General features: G+C 35.2%; 1 protein-coding gene across 1 annotated transcript; it reads right to left on the bottom strand.

The window, feature by feature from the left end:
* Positions 1–1,310: 1,310 nt before the first annotated feature.
* LOC120328468 (uncharacterized) lies at positions 1,311–19,014 on the bottom strand. The gene is made up of 18 exons (XM_039394973.2): positions 18,887–19,014; positions 16,925–16,992; positions 15,453–15,602; positions 14,958–15,096; positions 14,578–14,682; positions 14,274–14,426; positions 13,722–13,845; positions 12,595–12,710; positions 12,191–12,310; positions 11,672–11,763; positions 10,454–10,820; positions 10,043–10,088; positions 6,030–6,133; positions 5,058–5,222; positions 4,103–4,228; positions 3,251–3,335; positions 2,956–3,094; positions 1,311–2,445 (listed from the first exon to the last, which is right to left on the bottom strand). Exons 1-18 carry the CDS (start codon positions 18,917–18,919, stop codon positions 2,433–2,435), a joined length of 2,145 nt encoding a protein of 714 aa, XP_039250907.2. The 5' UTR covers positions 18,920–19,014; the 3' UTR covers positions 1,311–2,432.
* Between the last annotated feature and the right edge of the window lie 838 nt (positions 19,015–19,852).

Below are 19,852 nucleotides of genomic sequence, written 5' to 3'. Positions count from 1 at the left end.
GCTTGGTGAATATAAATGATAAATACCATACCGTACGGTAAAATGCTTGATATATATTATATTCAAATCAGTGAGAATTGGCAAACTAATATAGCCTATGCCTGATGCCAGTAAATGCACCACCAGTTTTGTTAATTGTTGTAAAAGTTTTGTGAGTGATTTATTTGTATGGACAGGGCAACTTGCCCGACACACTGGTTCTGCACAAACTCTGAGTTTGTCGATATCGAGATATATATGTGGACAAAGTTGTCTACAAAATTAGCACTGTAACGGGTTGAATATTTTGAAATGAAATACCTGACACTGAATAAAGCCATGAAATATATTAGTGTCACTTTAGAAGCGTGTACTGGTCTGATAAGACAAACATGTTTTTTTTTCTCATGCGCCGTGCGTAATTCAAACATAAAAAACGTCCTGCTGTGAATTCGACCGAAAAATACGACAGCAAACTTTGCTTTATGTTTTTCTTCTTTGTCCACACAACATGATATGACGTTATCACACGTCATTCAGAAGGTATTCATTTTTTGTATATATCAGCTCTCTAAGTTTTTGAATACATTTCCGCTGAGCCACGACCCGAATGACGTATAGCTAAGAGTTGAATTTGTATTTTTTAAGGTCATCACTGATTTTTTTTATGTTAAACAAGGCACGTATGGGAATTTCACCTCGATTAGGCTATTACACATAGGATTACATCCAAATGTATTATGAATTTTGACACAAAGGCTCACAGATCCATACCCATAAGGCCATGGTGCAGTTGGCAGATATACCTATACACCATACAATTTGAAGCACAAAAGTATTTTCGATCTGGATTAGTAAAACATATTTCTTCTATCGTGTTGTAGAATAATAATGTTCGAAAAAGGCCGAATGGTGAACAATATCGGATCTCAAAAAGCACATGTTTATGCAAGAATATACCACTATTCTACGAAGGTACATCATGAAGTTTAGCACATCATAAAACAAATTAAAGCGCAACTCGTCATATGAATGCAAATATCATTCTTTAAATTCAAACTATAAGAAGTCAATCCGAAGCCACCTGAGGCACGCGGCTTGGACTGCGCTGAAAACCGAATTATAAGACTTTCACCCTGACATACACGCTCATATTCACCTAAATTCACAAAATTATTTAACAGTACCGTGCATGTGAACCCAATGGATTGCACAAACAAGTTGGCTTACGACAGGTCTGCTCAAGTATTCAGTGGAATTTGTCGACTTATATACTTTGGTTAGTGAGAGAGATCAAAATCTGTAGCCTATATTACCACTGTAATAATGGAAATGAAAGATATTCGACGTGTTATATTATTTATTGTCAGAAATAAACTAAGTGCAATACAAAATGTGTCAGAACAACTTTATAGGAATAAAACATGTATTAACAAATAAAACAAAACACATATAAACATTTTACGCAGAGAAATAAATTCTCAATTAAATAATAACGAAAGCATACTCCGGAGTCTGGAGCAATTTTATTTAATATATTTTTCGTTCAATAGGTGGAAAATACAATAATAATATAATAGGTAACCGCCGTCTCACGGAAGTAGTGCCAAACAAACTAATCAATAAGGTTTTTTAACCGCAAAAATAAACGAAATATTAAATAGGAATGAAAAAAAATCGGATTCCGAAGATCTAAAGTTTATTCATAGATTTAATTTATTAATGGGGCCTATAATTCTGTTAGATGAACTCTGAAAATGATAGCTGTTTAAAATAGCAGTCATCGTAATCAAGGTGTGCTCGTTGTACCTAAAAAATTTCACACGGGGCTATGAGATGAATATATTCATCCGCTACGATTGATCAGTTTTAAATTCAATAACAGCTTAACAAAATTAAATCTGATGAACAAAACAATTGACCTGGAACACTCGTTAACAGAATTAAAAAATCAACCGAAATGATATTGAAATGGAGACTTGTTTAATAAAAAAATGGACATAAACCTTAAATGCATCAAACAAATAGGATGTAACAAATAGATTTTTGAAAAAGAGTAGAATCGTTTAAACAATACGGTATCTTGGGTTCAATTACTGATCATAGAATGCTTGAATAGTTTGATATAAGATAATCCGCAGCCGAAAATAAACCTGAAACTTGTTCAATAGCTCTTTTAACGAAGACAGAGATTAGCTGTGTCAAATGTCATATCATATAAAGGTGCACCCATGAAATATAAAACCAGATTTTATGTTGAGCGAAGTATCGGGCCCCATCAGGACGAATTTTATACCAGAAAATAACAAGAGAGCAAACATGTTCACTTTAATGCTTATATATAAATATCCGACGACTGACAGCGTTGGCTATATTCTCGTTTTTCAGCGCTACATAAGTTACTCTCTTCGAGTCTGCCGAATCCAAATCTTCATCAAGAATAAAGTGAGTAATCAGAAATAGGTTCTGTCAAGAAAAAAAATCATTTATGCATTATGCTGTCAAGAAAAAATCACTTATGCATTATTCTGTCAAGATAAAATAACTTATGCAATATTGCATTTATATGGATATCATACGCATGGCGAAAGAGCTTATTCTAAATTGGTAATTCGCAGATTGATTACTTCAATACTAAATCGTCTACTCCCACTACGTTATATAGAGTAGTATTTATTCTTTGACGGGGAAGGTTAGTAATTTAGTAACAATCTCGTATGTTAAAATTTTATCGTATAGATCTCTTATAGATAAAACCGTCAGTAGCAAGGTTTGTCGAAAAAATTATTTGTCTGGATCCTAACTTTGAGTCAGTTTCATAAAATATCGTAATCGTCAACTATGTAAAATATTAAGAATAATAGGGAATTGTTTTTAAAAAAAAACACCGGAGCCGGTTACCGACACAAGGCAAAGTCTGTAATATATGTTTTAAAACTGGACAAAGAATGTACAACATAAAAACAATAAATTTACATTTCATTTGATGTATTTTTTCCGGTAGGATTACTTGCTGCAAAACTTTGCCTGTTCACCCAATATTTGGTTTGGTTGGATGAGCCGTTTGTTTGTTTGTTGTCCATAGCAATCGCCTGATCAGAAACGCCAGAAATTCCTGTGAAATAATTAAATATCACCAGTTACTAGTTTTTACAGTGATTATATTAAAGTTTTACCAAAAATGTCAAAATCAAACTTAAAATTAAGTTTTTGGCTCCTTGTGTCTGGATATCGCCAAGTCATTTTGTAGCAGAACGAAAATAAAACCAACCTTGCTTCTTAACTCTTTCTTTTAGCTCAGAAATAACTATCTTCTTACCGTCGATTTGTCTTTCGAGTCGAACCTTTTCTCGATTCTAGAATTTAATTTTTTGACAATATAGCATTATTATTTGGACGTATGACTGAAACTAGATAAGTTTCGGGTGAAACGGATTAATTTATAGTAGAGGCACACAATAGGTCTGCTCCAACATAATGCGTCAACTACTAAAATTTGCTAGAAATTGGCAATTTCAGAACAGTGATACTGTATCTGTTTTTTTACTGCTGTTTTATTATTTTTGTTTTAGACTCTAAGCAGGGTCAGATAATCAACAGAGATGGTATTCGATGTCATTTAAATCAGAATAAAATTCGATTTTAATTTTTAGGCAAAACGGATTTTATATTCGTGACGTTCATAGATAAATAGGAGAATAGAAAAAAGGGGGAGTGGTATATACTGAGAATGACTATACGCATTTTCGCACCTCGTTTTGATTTTCATGTGTGTGGTCGTAACCTAACCCAGCCCTAGCCAGAAGTGGGTTCATTAGCAGTTTCAATCGTGATTCCTTAGCGAACACAAAAGGATAAAGCAATATTTAAAATTTATCATTTTTTTTTATGTGTGGAGGCATCAAGGTTGAGATATAAACCAGGAATCTGTATGCTACCGTGTAAGTACCTCAATGAATGAAAGTGAAGTGCAATAGAAAATTGTTTTGCTGTAAAAGATAAAAAATTTGATCAAATTCAATATGAAAATATTACACTAGATTTTCGAATTTGACTCATCACTCATCAGAATCGTCAATATTTCGCCACTTTCTTACAATCCGAATCTAAACAAAACCCATACTTGCTGATCTGTAAAATCAATGAAGGGTGGAGGTGGAGGCAGTCCTTTGTTTTCTTCTGATACAGACGCCATCGAATATTTTCTGAAATTTCGGTGACGCATATCAGACGGTGTTGTCAAATCAAACTAAAATAGAAAGCTGGTTATGTAAGGTACAAATGCGTAATGTGTTCGAACGAGAATTGCATCAAACTGACATTCGTTGGAGATTTTAGGCTCGATGCATCATTCGTCAACGCGTGGTTTGTGTTTTTTTTAAATCTCTTTAATACCTTTTTTTTAATTTAGAACTTTTATAGATGGACGAGGAACGCTTCTCATTACCCGCAGGTAGCATATATATGTCTAACATTATTGCTACACCGATACTCCCACCCTGTGGTATGTGTACCAGGTTGGGGTTAGACCATAATTTTATTCCGATTTTCCTTATTTTAGATTTATTACGAGTTCGGGGACTGTCTGTGTTAGTCAAGTGAATACCCCCCCCCCCCCATAGGTTTCAATCCCTTTACACAACTTGATGTGCAAATAGGCGAACAAAATTAGTTACCTACATATTGGTACACATACTTCTGGAGCAGCGCTACACCAGCAGCGATGATGAAAAAGTATTGAAAAGTTTTATAGGCGACTGCACATGAGTTTTAAATCTCATGTCTACCATAACTGAACATAGTGTAATTGTTTCGATGATTTATACCCGCAAAAATATATTTTGCCGTGCGTCAGTCAGTGGTCTCTTTTTTGACACCTTATAATGTATGCATATATATGGATTACAAAACACAACACTAAATAAATAAAAAATATTAGTAATACTACACGCAAATACGAATTCAATTCCCCCAAGAAAACGAATTCTTCTTTGATTGGGATACGTTTTCATACGTGATAGTTTCTCAAGTCCACGGAACATTGGAACAATTTTCCATTGTGTATAGATGATACATACCTCTTGAGTGGGAACTTCCTCTAGAACGGTGTCAGGGTGATTATAAGTGTAAAATCCGACAGTATGATGATGTTGTTCTTCTGCATTCTCAGAATCTGCAAGCCATTTTTGTAGTCTTGCTTCTTCGCGCTCCGTTTCCTTTAATTCTTGTCGGAGACGACTTATCTTTAAGAAGGGAGTAAAATGATCATATATTTGTAATAGTACAAGCCGACGGGCGCCGGGATGTCCACTGATACGTAACTTCGCTGGGAGATAAATCTTTTTATTTCTGAATGAGGGTGAGAGAGGGTGTATGCGAATTGTTTGTTGCAGAGCAATTGCAGCCTTTTCCAAAGATTGCAAACATGACGCGAAATAAATAAAAGATTCCGTGGAAGCACTTGTCGATCACCTTCATAAAAACTGCTGCGACAGCCAGCAAGACATTTTATCAACACACAGCGTATCGCAGTGACCGATTATAGAAACTGCCAGTTTATTTTGAACGCTGTGCGTCACATCGCATCCTTGTTCGAGTGATAATACTGTGGCTAATATTTCAATCCTGTTTTCTAACAATTCCTAAGGATTCCTGGATTATCAAGATAAAGACGACTTTAGGAAAAACACACATTACTAGGGTGAGACAATTACCCACATGAGAAATTTCATCCAGATCGAACCATCCGTTTAAACGCTACAACTTCTACACAGACAGAACGACTAAGAATAAGAGTCTATGGAGCAAAGATCCAATAAACGAAATATTATAGAAATCAATAATCGGTTATCTTTATATATAGATGCCATCTTGGGCTCAGTTATGGGGAAGCGGCAGTCTTCAGTACAGTATTTGCTTTGCGGATATCGAAGTGTAGGTGGATCGTTTTATAAATTAGCGTGTAACATAATATTTATAGTAGAGTAAAAAGAATCAGATTTGACTTGCAAATCATTCCTTTTGTGCAAAGGAAATGCAGACAGACATACTCGCAAAGATTTTTCTTGAACCAATCGCTTCTGACGTTCCAATTTCAGTCGTTCTCGAAGTTCTGATTCTAGTTTATGTCGTCGATTTTCTCGTTCGTTTATTTCTGATAAAATGAAGTAAATATTTTGTTCTATGGCATTAAACGCAAAAGAAGACATATATGGACAAGACATATTTTATTTTGATGCTAGTATTCCGATCATTTTAGCAATATCAATAGTTTAAAAATCCGAAATTAAAAATCGGAAATTCCATTCCCTTTAAAGCAGGGGTCACCAAACTTTTTGAGTGGAAGTGGTGACTCCTCTTCGGCCCATGGGCCGGGGCCACGGCCCATCAAATTGGGCCTAGGCCCATCAGGCTATGGGCCTAGGCCCATCAAGTTGTGTAAAGGAACTATTCACTTGGCTAACACAGACAGTCCCCAAACTCATAATAGAACTATAATGTAAAAAATCTGAACAAAATTTTGCCCTAACCCTAACCTGGTACACATACTACAGGAGTTTATTTTTTGGTTCGAATATTGACAATTTTGTAGAAATTGAAAATTTTGGTAAGATAATTGAATTTTTTCTGACGGGGCCGTGGCCCATCAAGCTATGGCCCATGTGGCCCAATTAGATGGGCCGTGGCCCCGGCCCATGGGCCGTAGTGGAGTCACCACTCCTGTAGAACTTTTTTGACCGCGGGCCGGGTATGACTCAAATTGTGTTGAAACGGGCCGGATAATTATTTTTGTCAATGCAATACAATAAATTCACAAATGTTGGGAATATCGCAGAATATAGATCGAGAACATCCTATGAAAAAAAATAACAAGATTCCTATATCTAGACAACTATCCTGAGTTTAGCTGTTATCAAAACGTTGCTGTCATGAATTAGAAATGTTACAAAATCCGCGGCAAAAAATGTGGGCATCGCGTCTGCTGGGTACCGTTACGCCGTGTTGAAATACCGCTCATAAAAACGACTAACTGCTGTAGCTTGGAATTCTATGAAATTTTGACATAATTTAGATAAAATAAACAACTATTATCTGGTATTTGATTTTTTTCATTTGCGCATAAATTTGCCAACATTCGACGCTTTTAAAAAATACGCTCCAGTTATACGTAGTTCAAATTAATGATATTGTCTATGGACACCAATAAAATTTATGTGGACGTGTGTATTTCTTTCCTAACTTAATACAATTTTTATGAAGTTCGTACAATCAGAACACCGTTAATTATTACCCACAATGAACCACTGTCAAACTATCATGCACAACTGCAGCGTTTATTTGCGACGATCTTTCGGCGGTGTCAATGACCGTTGTCAGAATAAAATCCTGAAATAGTCTCAATTTACCATAGATGTGACGCACATCGAAAGATTAGTGATTGATATGTGTTATTTTTCCATATTTAGTTCAGTTCTTATCAAAAAAGTAATACAATCATTATGAAAAAATTGGCCTGTCAGGCGGTACTAAAATTCCGATATCTTCGTTATTTCTTGACCGTTTATTATAAACTTGGTATTGTTTTCTATTTTTACTCAGATCTTTCCACTGGAATAGTTTTTATTTAAATCGCATGAACTTCAATTTTTTTGTAACATATACCTACATGAATATCCGCATTAAAGCAGTACAAAAGTTAGTGTGGCTTTTGAAATTGGAGCAGTACGCGAGGGATTACAGTACTGTTAGCACAAAATGCACATTCGACGTTTATTTTAGCACAAAAAAAACATACAGTTTCGTCGAAAGCACGCGCCACGAGTGTACAAGTGTATCGCAGAAAACGTTACGTACTGGTAGCATTCAAAGTCGCAAAAACGAAGTTTTGTTTGCAACCATGACTGAAAATCTGTCAAAGTGTCTGAGCGGATGCGGAAAGGCCTATTATTACGTCACTTTTTTGCATCTTGCCGATTGGGCAATGTTACGATATAAACAAAGACGACGATGCTCGTGAAAATCTTCCTTGGAAAAAAATTTAGACATTTTTGTGTGTTATTGCTGACCGGATAAAATGACGCCGCGGGCCGGATAAAATGACGTCGCGGGCGGATCCGGCCCGCGGGCCGTAGTTTGGTGACCCCTGCTTTAAAGTCATTACGCGCTCGTTAAAAAGCCGACTTTTTCAGCATATAATGCGCAAAATATTCAATACATGACAACTTCGAGAATATAAAATGCCCTACCATATTAATTTAATTGTGTCCACTGTCTAACGTAACTAAGCGGTTGCATCTTCTTAGTCAAAATAAAAACATTACTGCTCTAAAATACCACGGCAATCTGGGACGTAAAAATATGAGATAAACTGGCTGATTGTATTTAGTTTTGATGCGTATTTTTGCGATATTGCAAATTCGTTATTGCCTTTAGAAAAATCTCAAGATCTGATATAAAATCCGACAGAGTACTATTTAATTTAGTACAGGAAAAGTACATATAAAGTATATCGTTGAATCAAAATTACATATTCATCGCCTCGAAATCCTCGCGGATGGATTTTTCTGTTTCGCATAATAATCAATCCATGACCGATGCGGCATATTTAAATTGTTTTGCTTATATCTTATATATCATTACAACCGCGAAAAAATCGCGTTTCCAATCTTGTATAATGTTAACACGTGCAAAAATATGCGTGCATTAAAGTAATAGATGAAAAGTTTAATCCCGCGCACAATTGACTGTTTCGATTTTAGTGATGGTATTTCGATTTTAGTGATGGTATGGTCTCCATCGCCAACCAAACGTAATGTGTTTTGCGATTTAAAATGCCTTGGGAAGCGTTTTTAATTTGTTGGGGCCTCGTACGCCAGGGGTCGTTTACGCCGACTCGGCAACCTTTTTGTCACTCGCGGGCCGAAATTAAGGGTTGCAAGTCATTGGCGGGCCTCACTTATTTCTAGAAAGTTGAAAACCGAACGGATGATACCTTTTGTAATGAAAATCAAGCAGTGATACATCTCTCGAATAAAATATAGATTCATTTCCTCATTGCATTGCATCTCAGATATTCCATTTGACAATTTTCGGCGTCATTGAACCCTTTGCACTTAACATCAACTTTTCTGTTTTGTTGCCATTTGTCTAATTATAATTAAATTATAGACTCATTAAACGAGTCATTGTGAATTTTATACTTGTTAGATTATGATATAATTCAGTCTGCACGCGTCTCACACTAAATTCTGTTACGTAAAGAATATAATCGTCAAAACAGCTGTTTTGTTATTATAATTCAGTGGAGCGTCGCGGGCCGGGTTATAGTACTCCGCGGGCCGGATCCGGCCCGCGAACCGTAGGTTGCCGACCCCTGGTTTACGCCTTTTACGGTTTCATTTTTAGTATTTTATATTGCCGCTTTTCAATCAAAAACCTTGCGTTGCGGATTCACTCGTTCATTTGTCTTAAGCATATCGCCGCCGATGAATGTATACCAACATTCATAGGATTCACAAGTTTTTGCAAGTACAAAATAAAGTAATTGTTATCTTTGTCGTAGCACAATATTTGTGATTTAGGGAGAAACAACATCAACGTAAAGGTGTTTATTGCCTGAATGACACGTCAAGCTGACGGAAATAATCGACGATTTTAGCAAAATACAATCGCACGCGTTATTGGAGACTTCCTTTCGACCCCGAAACCCCCCTGGGCTGCGCCACTGTTTGTAGCATAAATGCATTGCATTCAATATTTTTATTATTTCTTTCTAGCAATATATGTAGTTAATGATGATCATCTTCCCTGACAGAAGTCGTACAGGTAGCTTCTGACTTTTGGTCAAGTTAAATAATAAATGAAAATTTCTTGGATATTATATCCTTAGAAATCCCAGTGCTTTACGCTTTTAATCGTGAATCACAATTTGACTTATCTCATATCTGGGAGTTTTTATTTCAGTATTTCGAATCTCTTATTCGTTCTTATTGTTCAGATAGGCAAAACATGATCAATACTCGAAAATGATTTCAAATATGTTAATTGATTTCAATTAACTTACTTTGCTGAATAGTGCTACCTCCAGAGTGATTTTCGTTTGAAGTTTTCTAAAAAAGTTGTTTAGTAAGTTAAGTTATAAAGCAGGTGCTATAATAAAAATGTATTTCTGTTTGTTTTCTACCTTGGACTTCCTCCAGTAAATATGAATATGAATGAAATTTATGACCCTTTACCAGTTGTGAACCCCACGTCTTAAAATTGATACATCATCATGACATGATGTAAAGCGTGCTGTATCAAGATGTTTCTACATAGAAACAAAAATTCGGACTGGATAAATAATTTCATATGTGACCTAAATTGATTAAATTATGCGGAGAATTAGTGGCTTGCCATTATTGCAAATGTCTTGTCGGCTTCTATTCCTTCAATGGGTTGAATATGAGAATGATATTATTAAAGATTAACTTACGATCAATAACGGTGTATTTGAAATCTTTGATGAAGCTTCGGAACTAGAAGTTGAAATTGATTTCGGGCTATCTGGACCATTTAATTTTATATCTTGTAACAAAATGTTATTTGATGACGCGAATGTTACTCCGGATAAACTTTCATCAGTGTCGTCATTACTTTGTTGTGAATATTCATTTTGCCTATTTTCGACCTCCGCGTGAACTTCTGCTGTTGTGTAAATTGTCGTTCCAACATCTTGTGTGTCTTGTTTTTCTGATTCAATCATCGGTACAAAACTGGCTGCTGGGCTAATTTCGGTATCGGTTGCCATCATTTCAGGTGGTGGGGGAGGTAAATTTTCGTCAAAGTCTAGTATTGACCCCCTGAAGAACAGATGGAAAATTTATATTAAATAAAAATGAAAAGTGTTTTGGAGAATACGAAATTGCAGCCTACATTTTTATCAGGTACCAGAAATATTTTCTTACTTTCTATGGTCTGAAAACATATACTCGAAGCACATTTCTTCAAGATTTTGGGACCCATGTTTTTTACGATCTCCTTTTTCTCTTTATCGATGATGGATTACACAAAATCACTCTTAATTAAGTTAATTTCATGTTTTGATTTCAAATATATTATATTAACCTATCCTAACTGATGAAATGTAATTTGATAAATGTGAAATAAATAGCGATCTGATACAAGAGGGACAAATTTAACCGATTTCTTTTTATTAAATGTTGGTTATTTCATACACAATGGACGCCAAATGGATATATGTAGCTGCTTTCAATATGAAACATACACGGATATATACACAGCCGCAAATACTGCTTGGAGTATGTGATTCATACAGTAGTTATTAAGTGGTAATACGCAAACTAATGAAAGTATCCCGAGAACTAAGACGTCGTTGATATAAGATAACGCACAACAGAAGCACTTTAGCATTTCTTTGTCATGTTGGTAATTAATCATATGAAAAAATTTGATTCCGATCAGCAATGGGCCTTCAGAATGCGGCAACAATCGAAATAATATTTCAAGGGACTGCCAATGATGCCCAACGTATATGCCAAGTAGGAACCATTACCTCAATTGAAAATCAAACATATATATATATAATTATATGAACAAATATTAGGCTAAAACTTATCTTTGTATACTCTTGACTTGCACTCTAGTCTACGAACAAGCAAACAGTCAAATATGCTAACTATATAAAAGTTACCTCCGACCCTGTTTCTTTATCAGTTCAGCCGTTTTAGCCAAATTTGATTCGAAAAGTTGTTCAATTTTTTCGTCAATTCCTACTTTTTGCTTCTGCTCGGAATAACATGTAATAAAACAAAAAATAGTCGTTATTTTCGATCTAAATGTTTATATTTTAAAAACACTGGAACGTCGTGTAGATGTGTTAGGCAAAAGATGTACCAGCGATCGCGTAATTACTTATAGACAAGTATAAATAAGTTATTTATATTTTTCACATTGACATACAAAGCCTTGGGACGCGAAATATATGCAACCTGGCAAATAAAAGCATATTTCAATAAACTCAATAATAAAAGTTCAGATTTCATTGGATAAGAACGTTCAATCTGGTATTTGCATGTACAACTGAACAAGGCAAGGAAACAAAGACATAGATTTATTTCACATAGAACCGTTGCAAACCCAAAGGACCAATTCAGGGTGTTTAAAAAAAGAACAAATACCCTAGCCGGCTTATGTTATTCAATTTACAAACCTCTTTATTATCTGGATCTGAAAAATTCATGCTGATGCTGCTAACTGTTCGATTTCTCGGTTCCTTTACTTTTCTCACAAGCATTTTGAGTTTCTTTGAATCGTTCAGTGCAAGAGCAACCTAATAATGCGACAACGCAATCAAGTGAGATAAAATTTTTAATAAATTTTCTCACTTGCTTATGCGAAAATGAAAGATAGACTGTCTTGACAAAATGTTGTGACTGAAAGTGTAAATCGTTTAGATAGCGATTCTCTGTTAATCCCAGCGCCGCTCATAAGGCATAGTGTTTTGATATTGTGTTTTTAATAAATTCGAGACAGATAAAATGCGCGTCACAATTGAACCACTTTTAAGAACAAAATACAAATTCTTCATTATTTTACTATATAATAGATACTCACCTCAGATGCTTCCGCTTGTCGAAAGTTGACTCCATTCACTTCTAAAATCTCATCGCCAACTTCTACGCCGGCTATTTCAGCGGGTGTGTTCGGTTTTACAAATGAAACGAATACGCCTGAAATTGTATAAGTAATTTTCTCTAATTAATTCAGGAGTGATTGCTTTCAACATATCCTACACTCCAAATCGAGTAAAACTTCTCTTACACTCTTCAACGTCGGTGAATCGGAGGCTGTTGTTTAGTTGGCCCCGATTCTGGGTTATTCAAGAAAACTCCCGACTCCGTGTTGAAAATAGCGGTACTCCTGAAGTATGCGCACCAAGATGTCGCATAACCTGAACCCTAACCTGGTATACAACCTGAGTTCAGGTTGTGCGCCATCTTGGTGCGCATACTTCAGGAGGTCCAAAATATTGTCGACTTGGATTTCATTCTTCGATCAGGCATGACAGTATATTAGGTACAAAAACTTGTCATTCGCAAGCCTTTTCTTGATTTTAATCCTATTTCACGACTTTATAAGGCTCCGAGGATTACAAAATCTTGTTTCCCTCCTCAGACTATACTTCCGCTGTAAACCCCATAATAGGACCAACAACGACTTCAACTCTTCAGGCCCGAATATATATTATAGTTAGGAATTACTATATAGTATTATCCATCCCCATCTTGACACTCATCTACTGTGTTTTGCCAGCAGGAAGTGATTACCAGTTAAGTCTAAATCACTGGAAACGTGGCGAATGTCGATACTACAACAAAAATTCAATATGTTTTTGATCATTCTTGTTCCTGAAATTGACCATTATGCTATTAACTAAATGTCATGGCTCACATAATATCTATGCGTGCATAAATAAGTGACGAAAGTGAAAGAAATCAGCACATTTTACGTAATCATAATAAATAAATAAATATCATTGCCATAATGCCAGCGGCAGAATGGTATTCGGATTAATGTTGGCATTAAATCAATATATATATTCTAAATTTGCTACTTGAATAATAATCGAATCTTGAAAACTCAAATATTTTCCTATTGACTTTTTGTAGATAACGAAAAATACAATCTATACAAACAGATGTGGTTTAAATTTAGAAAAAGTGATACTAATGATTTATTACCTGCTTTCATGTCAACGATATTGAATCCAATGGCAGAATACCCTTCCCAGTCGACAGTAACAGTTCTTCGATCTTCTTTCGCTTGCTTGTTTACTACAGCGTATAACGAGGCGGGATCATCGTTCTGAAATATTACGAAAAATAAAGATATCATCATGATAAAATCTGATCAAAACGTTGGCACGAAGGAATCATATCTTAATAACGCTGTATAATATTATATTCTTCAGGTCGCTGGGGATGGATTACATACAGATTTCAACTTTTCTCAAAAAGTCCACCGTGAAACTGTATTGACAATGACAAGTATTGTCTACTAAATACATTTCATCTCTTCCTTTGACGACACCTACATAGGTCACCTACTATACCTGCCTGTCCAATCAGTGGTAGCGAATAGGATGTTTCGTACTCCTATACCAAAGTTCATAGTATCAACAAATTGGTCAACTGACTGATTTCACAGTAGCTCCGGCCGCGCCATAGTTTGGCGTCAACGTGGTACGTGCAAATATTCCAAATGAACATGCTGAAATGGAAAAGCTCCCAAACCTGGCTTGTCAGAACTCCATTTTGCCCGACTTTCTTTCCCCCTTCTTGGCTTACATCACCACCCGTATTATTCTTGTCTGTGAACACCCATCGATGCACGCACTGATTAGTATCTAATCCTGAAGGCACGGGATACATTGCTATGTGACGAATCTTAATTAAAAAAGTATATTAAGTAAGCTAGAATGAGACTTATTGAAATTTTATTCAATAACTGCCTTGACACACATCAGCACGTCACTAACAAATATAGCATGTTTTTGTCATATCTGCAATAAATAGATTATTTTTTGTGCGTACATACCTTCAACGACAGCATAGTTTTGTGTCTCGAAATCAAACATACAGCTTCTCGATGTGTACAAGAGATTAAACTATAACCGTTCACTCTCAACAGTTCGTCTCCAACCTAATAAAAATTTTAGAGACAAACAATAAGAAAACCGTATAGCCCTACTCTACGATATTCAAGACATTGAGTATTAAAAATTTAGGGCAAAATTATTTATTTAAAATTCACAACTTATTTTTCGTCGTGGTACGAGAAATCTGGCATATACAATACATATTTAGATCGAACATTTCTGTGCGATTCATGTTAATTGTTGATAAATAAAATCGTATCCTTTTTTTAACTCAGCCAATAGGATAAGGTCTAACAACGTATCGCTGAGAATAAAGTACCTGTACTCCGCATCTTTCAGCTGCAGACGCAGGTTCGACTCCGACGACGAAAAACCCAATTCTATGTTCCACTCCTCCGCGCACACTAAATCCAATTCTTTCTTTTGGAGACGCCGAAAGTAGAACGTTCCTTGTACGTCTAAAATAGTTTATATGGTGGGATTTGCGGAAATTATCGCTAGATTCAATAGAAATTATTACTTGTAATAATAATGTACATTAGGCATGTCATCAGTATAATGAGAATTTAATTTTTCGTATTCATGCGAGCCCTTCATGCGACATAATTCAACATTCAGTTGCTATAAAACTCGATGACTGAGAGCTGTTTCGGTAACACAAATATATTTATGGAGGTCAAACGTGTAGTGGGAATTTTTTCAAAACAGCAAAATTTAAGCGCTCCGAGGGGACTTTGACGAAAAATAATAATGGGAATTTTGAAAGAGATTAATCCGGTCGTGCACAAGGAAGACAATTTAAAAATGTGCCTACTTAGGAGCATATTTCGGTATAACATTTCCATAAGTTGTTTGATCTTCTTGTCTGATGAGACATTTTGAATCTTCAAATAGCGTAAGTTGATCAGGATGTGATATAATTGAACGCATGTTTGACACCAGTTCCTCCACATGCGATATTCGACTAAAATAGAATAAAATCTGCATCCATTGTGCGCATTATTGCGAGTAGCCTAGGGACAAAATCAGCGGTTCATAAACTTTTGGTTCGTGCGGACCCAAATTATCAGGGAATGAAACTTACACGAGAAAAACACATGTATTTGAATGAAACTCAATTTTGTGATCTTAATGGGTACTTCATGCTTGTAAAGTTTGTAAACATGTAAGACTAAGAAATAAAAGCTAAAGGTCAACTCTTCTTCCTCATCTCTGCCTGATTTTTCTCTGAAATGATGAAAAAACCACACATGTTCGCTCGGTTCAGCAGATAAATAAACTGCAGATCGTAAAATTGCAGCCAGTAGTGTCTATCTCTATCTATTGTTACGTAACAATATATGCTGACATACGTAACAGAAACGACATAGAAAGGTAAAATTAATTTATTGGTTCCTATCCAGCATTTGAAATATTAAATACAATAATTTAGTTATGTTTAACACAATTCTGATACTTTTCGCGACGCACCTTGCAACTCGTCACACCCTTCGGGGACCGCCGGACTAAATCATTCTGCACTTCGAAAACGTTTATTTGATGTTCTTGAATTCATTTTTACACCGAGATGCGGAGACTAAATTCTTTTGAAAACAATAATTGTTCTGTAAAAGCACTTGAAACGTTTGCTCACATTCGCCCGTTTTGTCAATCAAAAGAAATTTCTCTGGTTTTTCGAAGCCCCGACTTAGATGATGTGTTGGTTGGAATTTGTCAATAAACTTAGCTTAACCAAAACTCGCGTACTGCATAATGGTCAATCGGTTTTGCGACTAACATCCCTTCCACCCCAACATCAGTAGTGCTTGTGCATCTACCACTTGCAAGCATTTGTATTACCGGTAGCGCAAATGCCTCTGACCTATAAAAACCTTTGTTTTATGTAAACTTACATAAAAAATTCATCACTTGTTTGTCTAAAAGACATTTGACTATTAAATGTGGTTATTTTATGACTAAATCGTTGACTATGCTCATAAAACAGCAGATACATATATCTGGTATCACCTGAACAATTGACTCAATTTCGCAAACATTTCTAAAAGGACTAAAGCAGATATTTTTTATAATATTAGTGTGGTTTTGTTGACCGAAACGAATTCCGATTCATTCATAAAGTGCTTGTAGTCTTGTTATAATTTGGTGGACAAAAACTCAGACTATCTATACATCATTCTGCAACATTTTCATTGTATTAAAGTTGTTCTGAGATGGCAATTCTATGCTTTATTCAGAAGTGAAAGTAATATAGTTATACTTAGGTCATAAATATTTAATCATACTCACTCGTTATATAATCGTAAATGTTCATATAGCCCTTCTTTGTCCTGATCACGATAGAACAATTTGTCGACCTGAAAGAAACGATATAATTACATTTAACAAAGTTAGTAATCTTTTGTTCTTTATTCTAGTTTAAAATATTTTTGACTAGCTTGCAATTCAAGGCCTCAGTTTGGTTGTTGACTAGAAGCATCATCCATTCATCGAGATTCCGTTCAAAATCATCGTGTGTTAGAATGGGACATTATTTTTTGAAATAACACGAATATATATATCATCTTTAGGGCTGGGAATGGTTAACCGATTTAGATGGTTAACGGTTACGATTAAAATATTAAACCGTTAACTGACATCTTAGGTACAAATCATTTTTATACTGTACAATTCTTCAAAAATGATTACGTCTTCGCAAATTTATCTCCTGAGGCGTTTAATTCAGAATAATATCACTAACTATATTGGTAAGAACCTAATAAACGTGAAAAATAATTGATGTACCAGGATTGCTGATTATGAAAATTTACAATGATAAATTCAGTTCATGATTTTATTGCAAAATCGTATATTCAATGTCATCCAACAAGTGCGCAGTTGATGCCATTTTTCTTTATGCTATCTCGAAATAGAATTTGCACATCGAACACCGAAGATTTGTCACATAAATGATGTTTAATACCGGAACAGGGTTTTTAAAAATACTTCCACATGTCCGAACCACGCTGCATATTTCCTGCAGCAGAGCAATTATACTATCTCGATTCGTGAACAAATGTTGAGCGATACCAGGATAAGATCACGCGAAAGTGCTTTATCACTATTGTGACGTAACAAGCTGAAACTATAAATTACGACAAACGTCACGCTGCGGGTAAAGTTTTTTCCCTGAAATTCCCAGCCCTAATCACCTTATTTAATATTCAACATCGTTTGATGCATATTGCATGTTATCTAGATGCATATGTAAATATATTAAATTAAATACTAGGCTAATTCTATACGTTTTCATTATCATCATAGCACATCGGAAAAATATATCTTTTGACATATTTGGTCAGACTAACTTGTATTATTGTATTTGCAGAATTGATTCAAACTTGTGGGTTTCAAGTTTTTATGAAAGGCGGTCGCGTATCGTAGTTCGGTCCCCACGATCGCTTTGAATCCGAGATCCTCGGCTTTGTATATATTTTAGAACAAATCGGTCCCTATAGGTTACCATGTCAAATACGTGAATGGATATTTTTATTATCTAAGTGTCATATTTCTTTATCATTCATGCAAGTTACAATGCCAAGTGTGATTGATTATGCCTTTATGATTGTTTGTTTTGTACAGACAGACATGTGTCATGTTAAATCGTAAATAATGCTTTTAAATGGGTGGACTGTAAACTATGGGTCATTATCTAATTGTATCCTTCAAAAAATATTGTTTGCTTGTTTAAAGCTTATTTTTTTTAAGAAAATGTTATTAGATTAGATTGGTGTTACTCAATTCGCCTCGATGAGATGGCATTTAAAAAAACTACAGCTCAACAAAGTACTCCTTTCACAGTTTTTGTTTGCTGAGTGTTGAAACTTGGAAGCCCAAATTACGCAAAACAATTAATTGCTTCACAATAACAAACTTATGATGATACTTAACACCCTCGCGACCACAACTTAGAGGTTCTTGAAAATGTAAAAGTAGAAAAACTGACACATGTGGAGTGAGACCAACGAAGTTGCTAAAACAATGCAAAAATAAAGTTGAACGAACGGTTAATAGCATTTGCGATTCTGTTTTATGTATTATCTCGTTCTGTATGTACAGTGTGTATTTCTTGGTGATAAAATAAATTACTGACTGACTGACTCCACACAACAGTAATCGTACACGTCTCTTGACTGTTTGCACACGCTCGATTCGATCAATAATTTAGTTGATTGTTATTCACACCCATAAAAAAATATAAGAAAAACTTACTTGTTTTCTGTAATCAAGTGCAAGTTTTTCCATTTTTGTGAATGTTTAAATAAATAAATGTTCCATGTAACCAATCTTCGATATTGAACCTAATGTAATAACATTTGGATGCTAGAGATAAAACCTTATCATAAATTTAAAAAAAAGTTATTTCCAAAAATAGCAGATAAAATGGCGAACAATGCAGATTATACGGTTCTTTAGAAGTCTCCAAAAAACAAAAACATATTTACTAGCGAGTTTGTACTTTGCTTACGAATTACCACAACCTGAACTTGATAAACAATTCGACAAAAACATTAAAAATTTCTTTGGTGTAACGCTTATACGCCGCTCACTAAATAGCAGGATCCAAATGGTTTCGTCAATGCCCTCGTCGTTGAAGCTAATCGATATTGGTTTTGTAGTTAGTTATATTTAACCAGTCTGTCAACAATAAGCCTTCTCCATTTCACGTCACGTTTGATCAAAACGAAATTAATGACAAGGGCTCTCTTATCTAAACTTATGTTTACGTGCTCCAACACAGCGGCCCACTCTAGCAAATAAAAGCCAGCCACTCCAAAGCCAGTTTACTCCTCTCAGACAGAAATTTTAACAATTGTACTCTTGCTTATGTATGGGGCAGAGAATATCCCGCCTAAAATATACCTTTGAAATGCTGTCCAAATTTGTTAGGAGAATATGGAAGCATTTGTTCAAATTCCAGATTCCAAAATTTGAACAATAAATGCACAGCAATTGGCAATGGCTGAAATCTTTATACCAGATTTGAAACAAATAATAGTCGAGTGATCCTTTCAACCGAAATTGTCCTCGCTTGTGGTTGGTTTCTGCTCGCCATGGAGGTATCTGCATTGGTGGCTTTTGTAACAAATTCAATAAATAATTTATTACTCGGAGCAATGCTAAGCTATAGAGATAAATTTATAGTTATGCGATAAATACAGGGTGTTTGCACAAAGA

Source organism: Styela clava, chromosome 7 (assembly GCF_964204865.1).
Source record: "Styela clava chromosome 7, kaStyClav1.hap1.2, whole genome shotgun sequence".
NCBI lineage: Eukaryota > Metazoa > Chordata > Ascidiacea > Stolidobranchia > Styelidae > Styela > Styela clava.
This window is presented reverse-complemented; position numbering and strand designations above follow the sequence as displayed.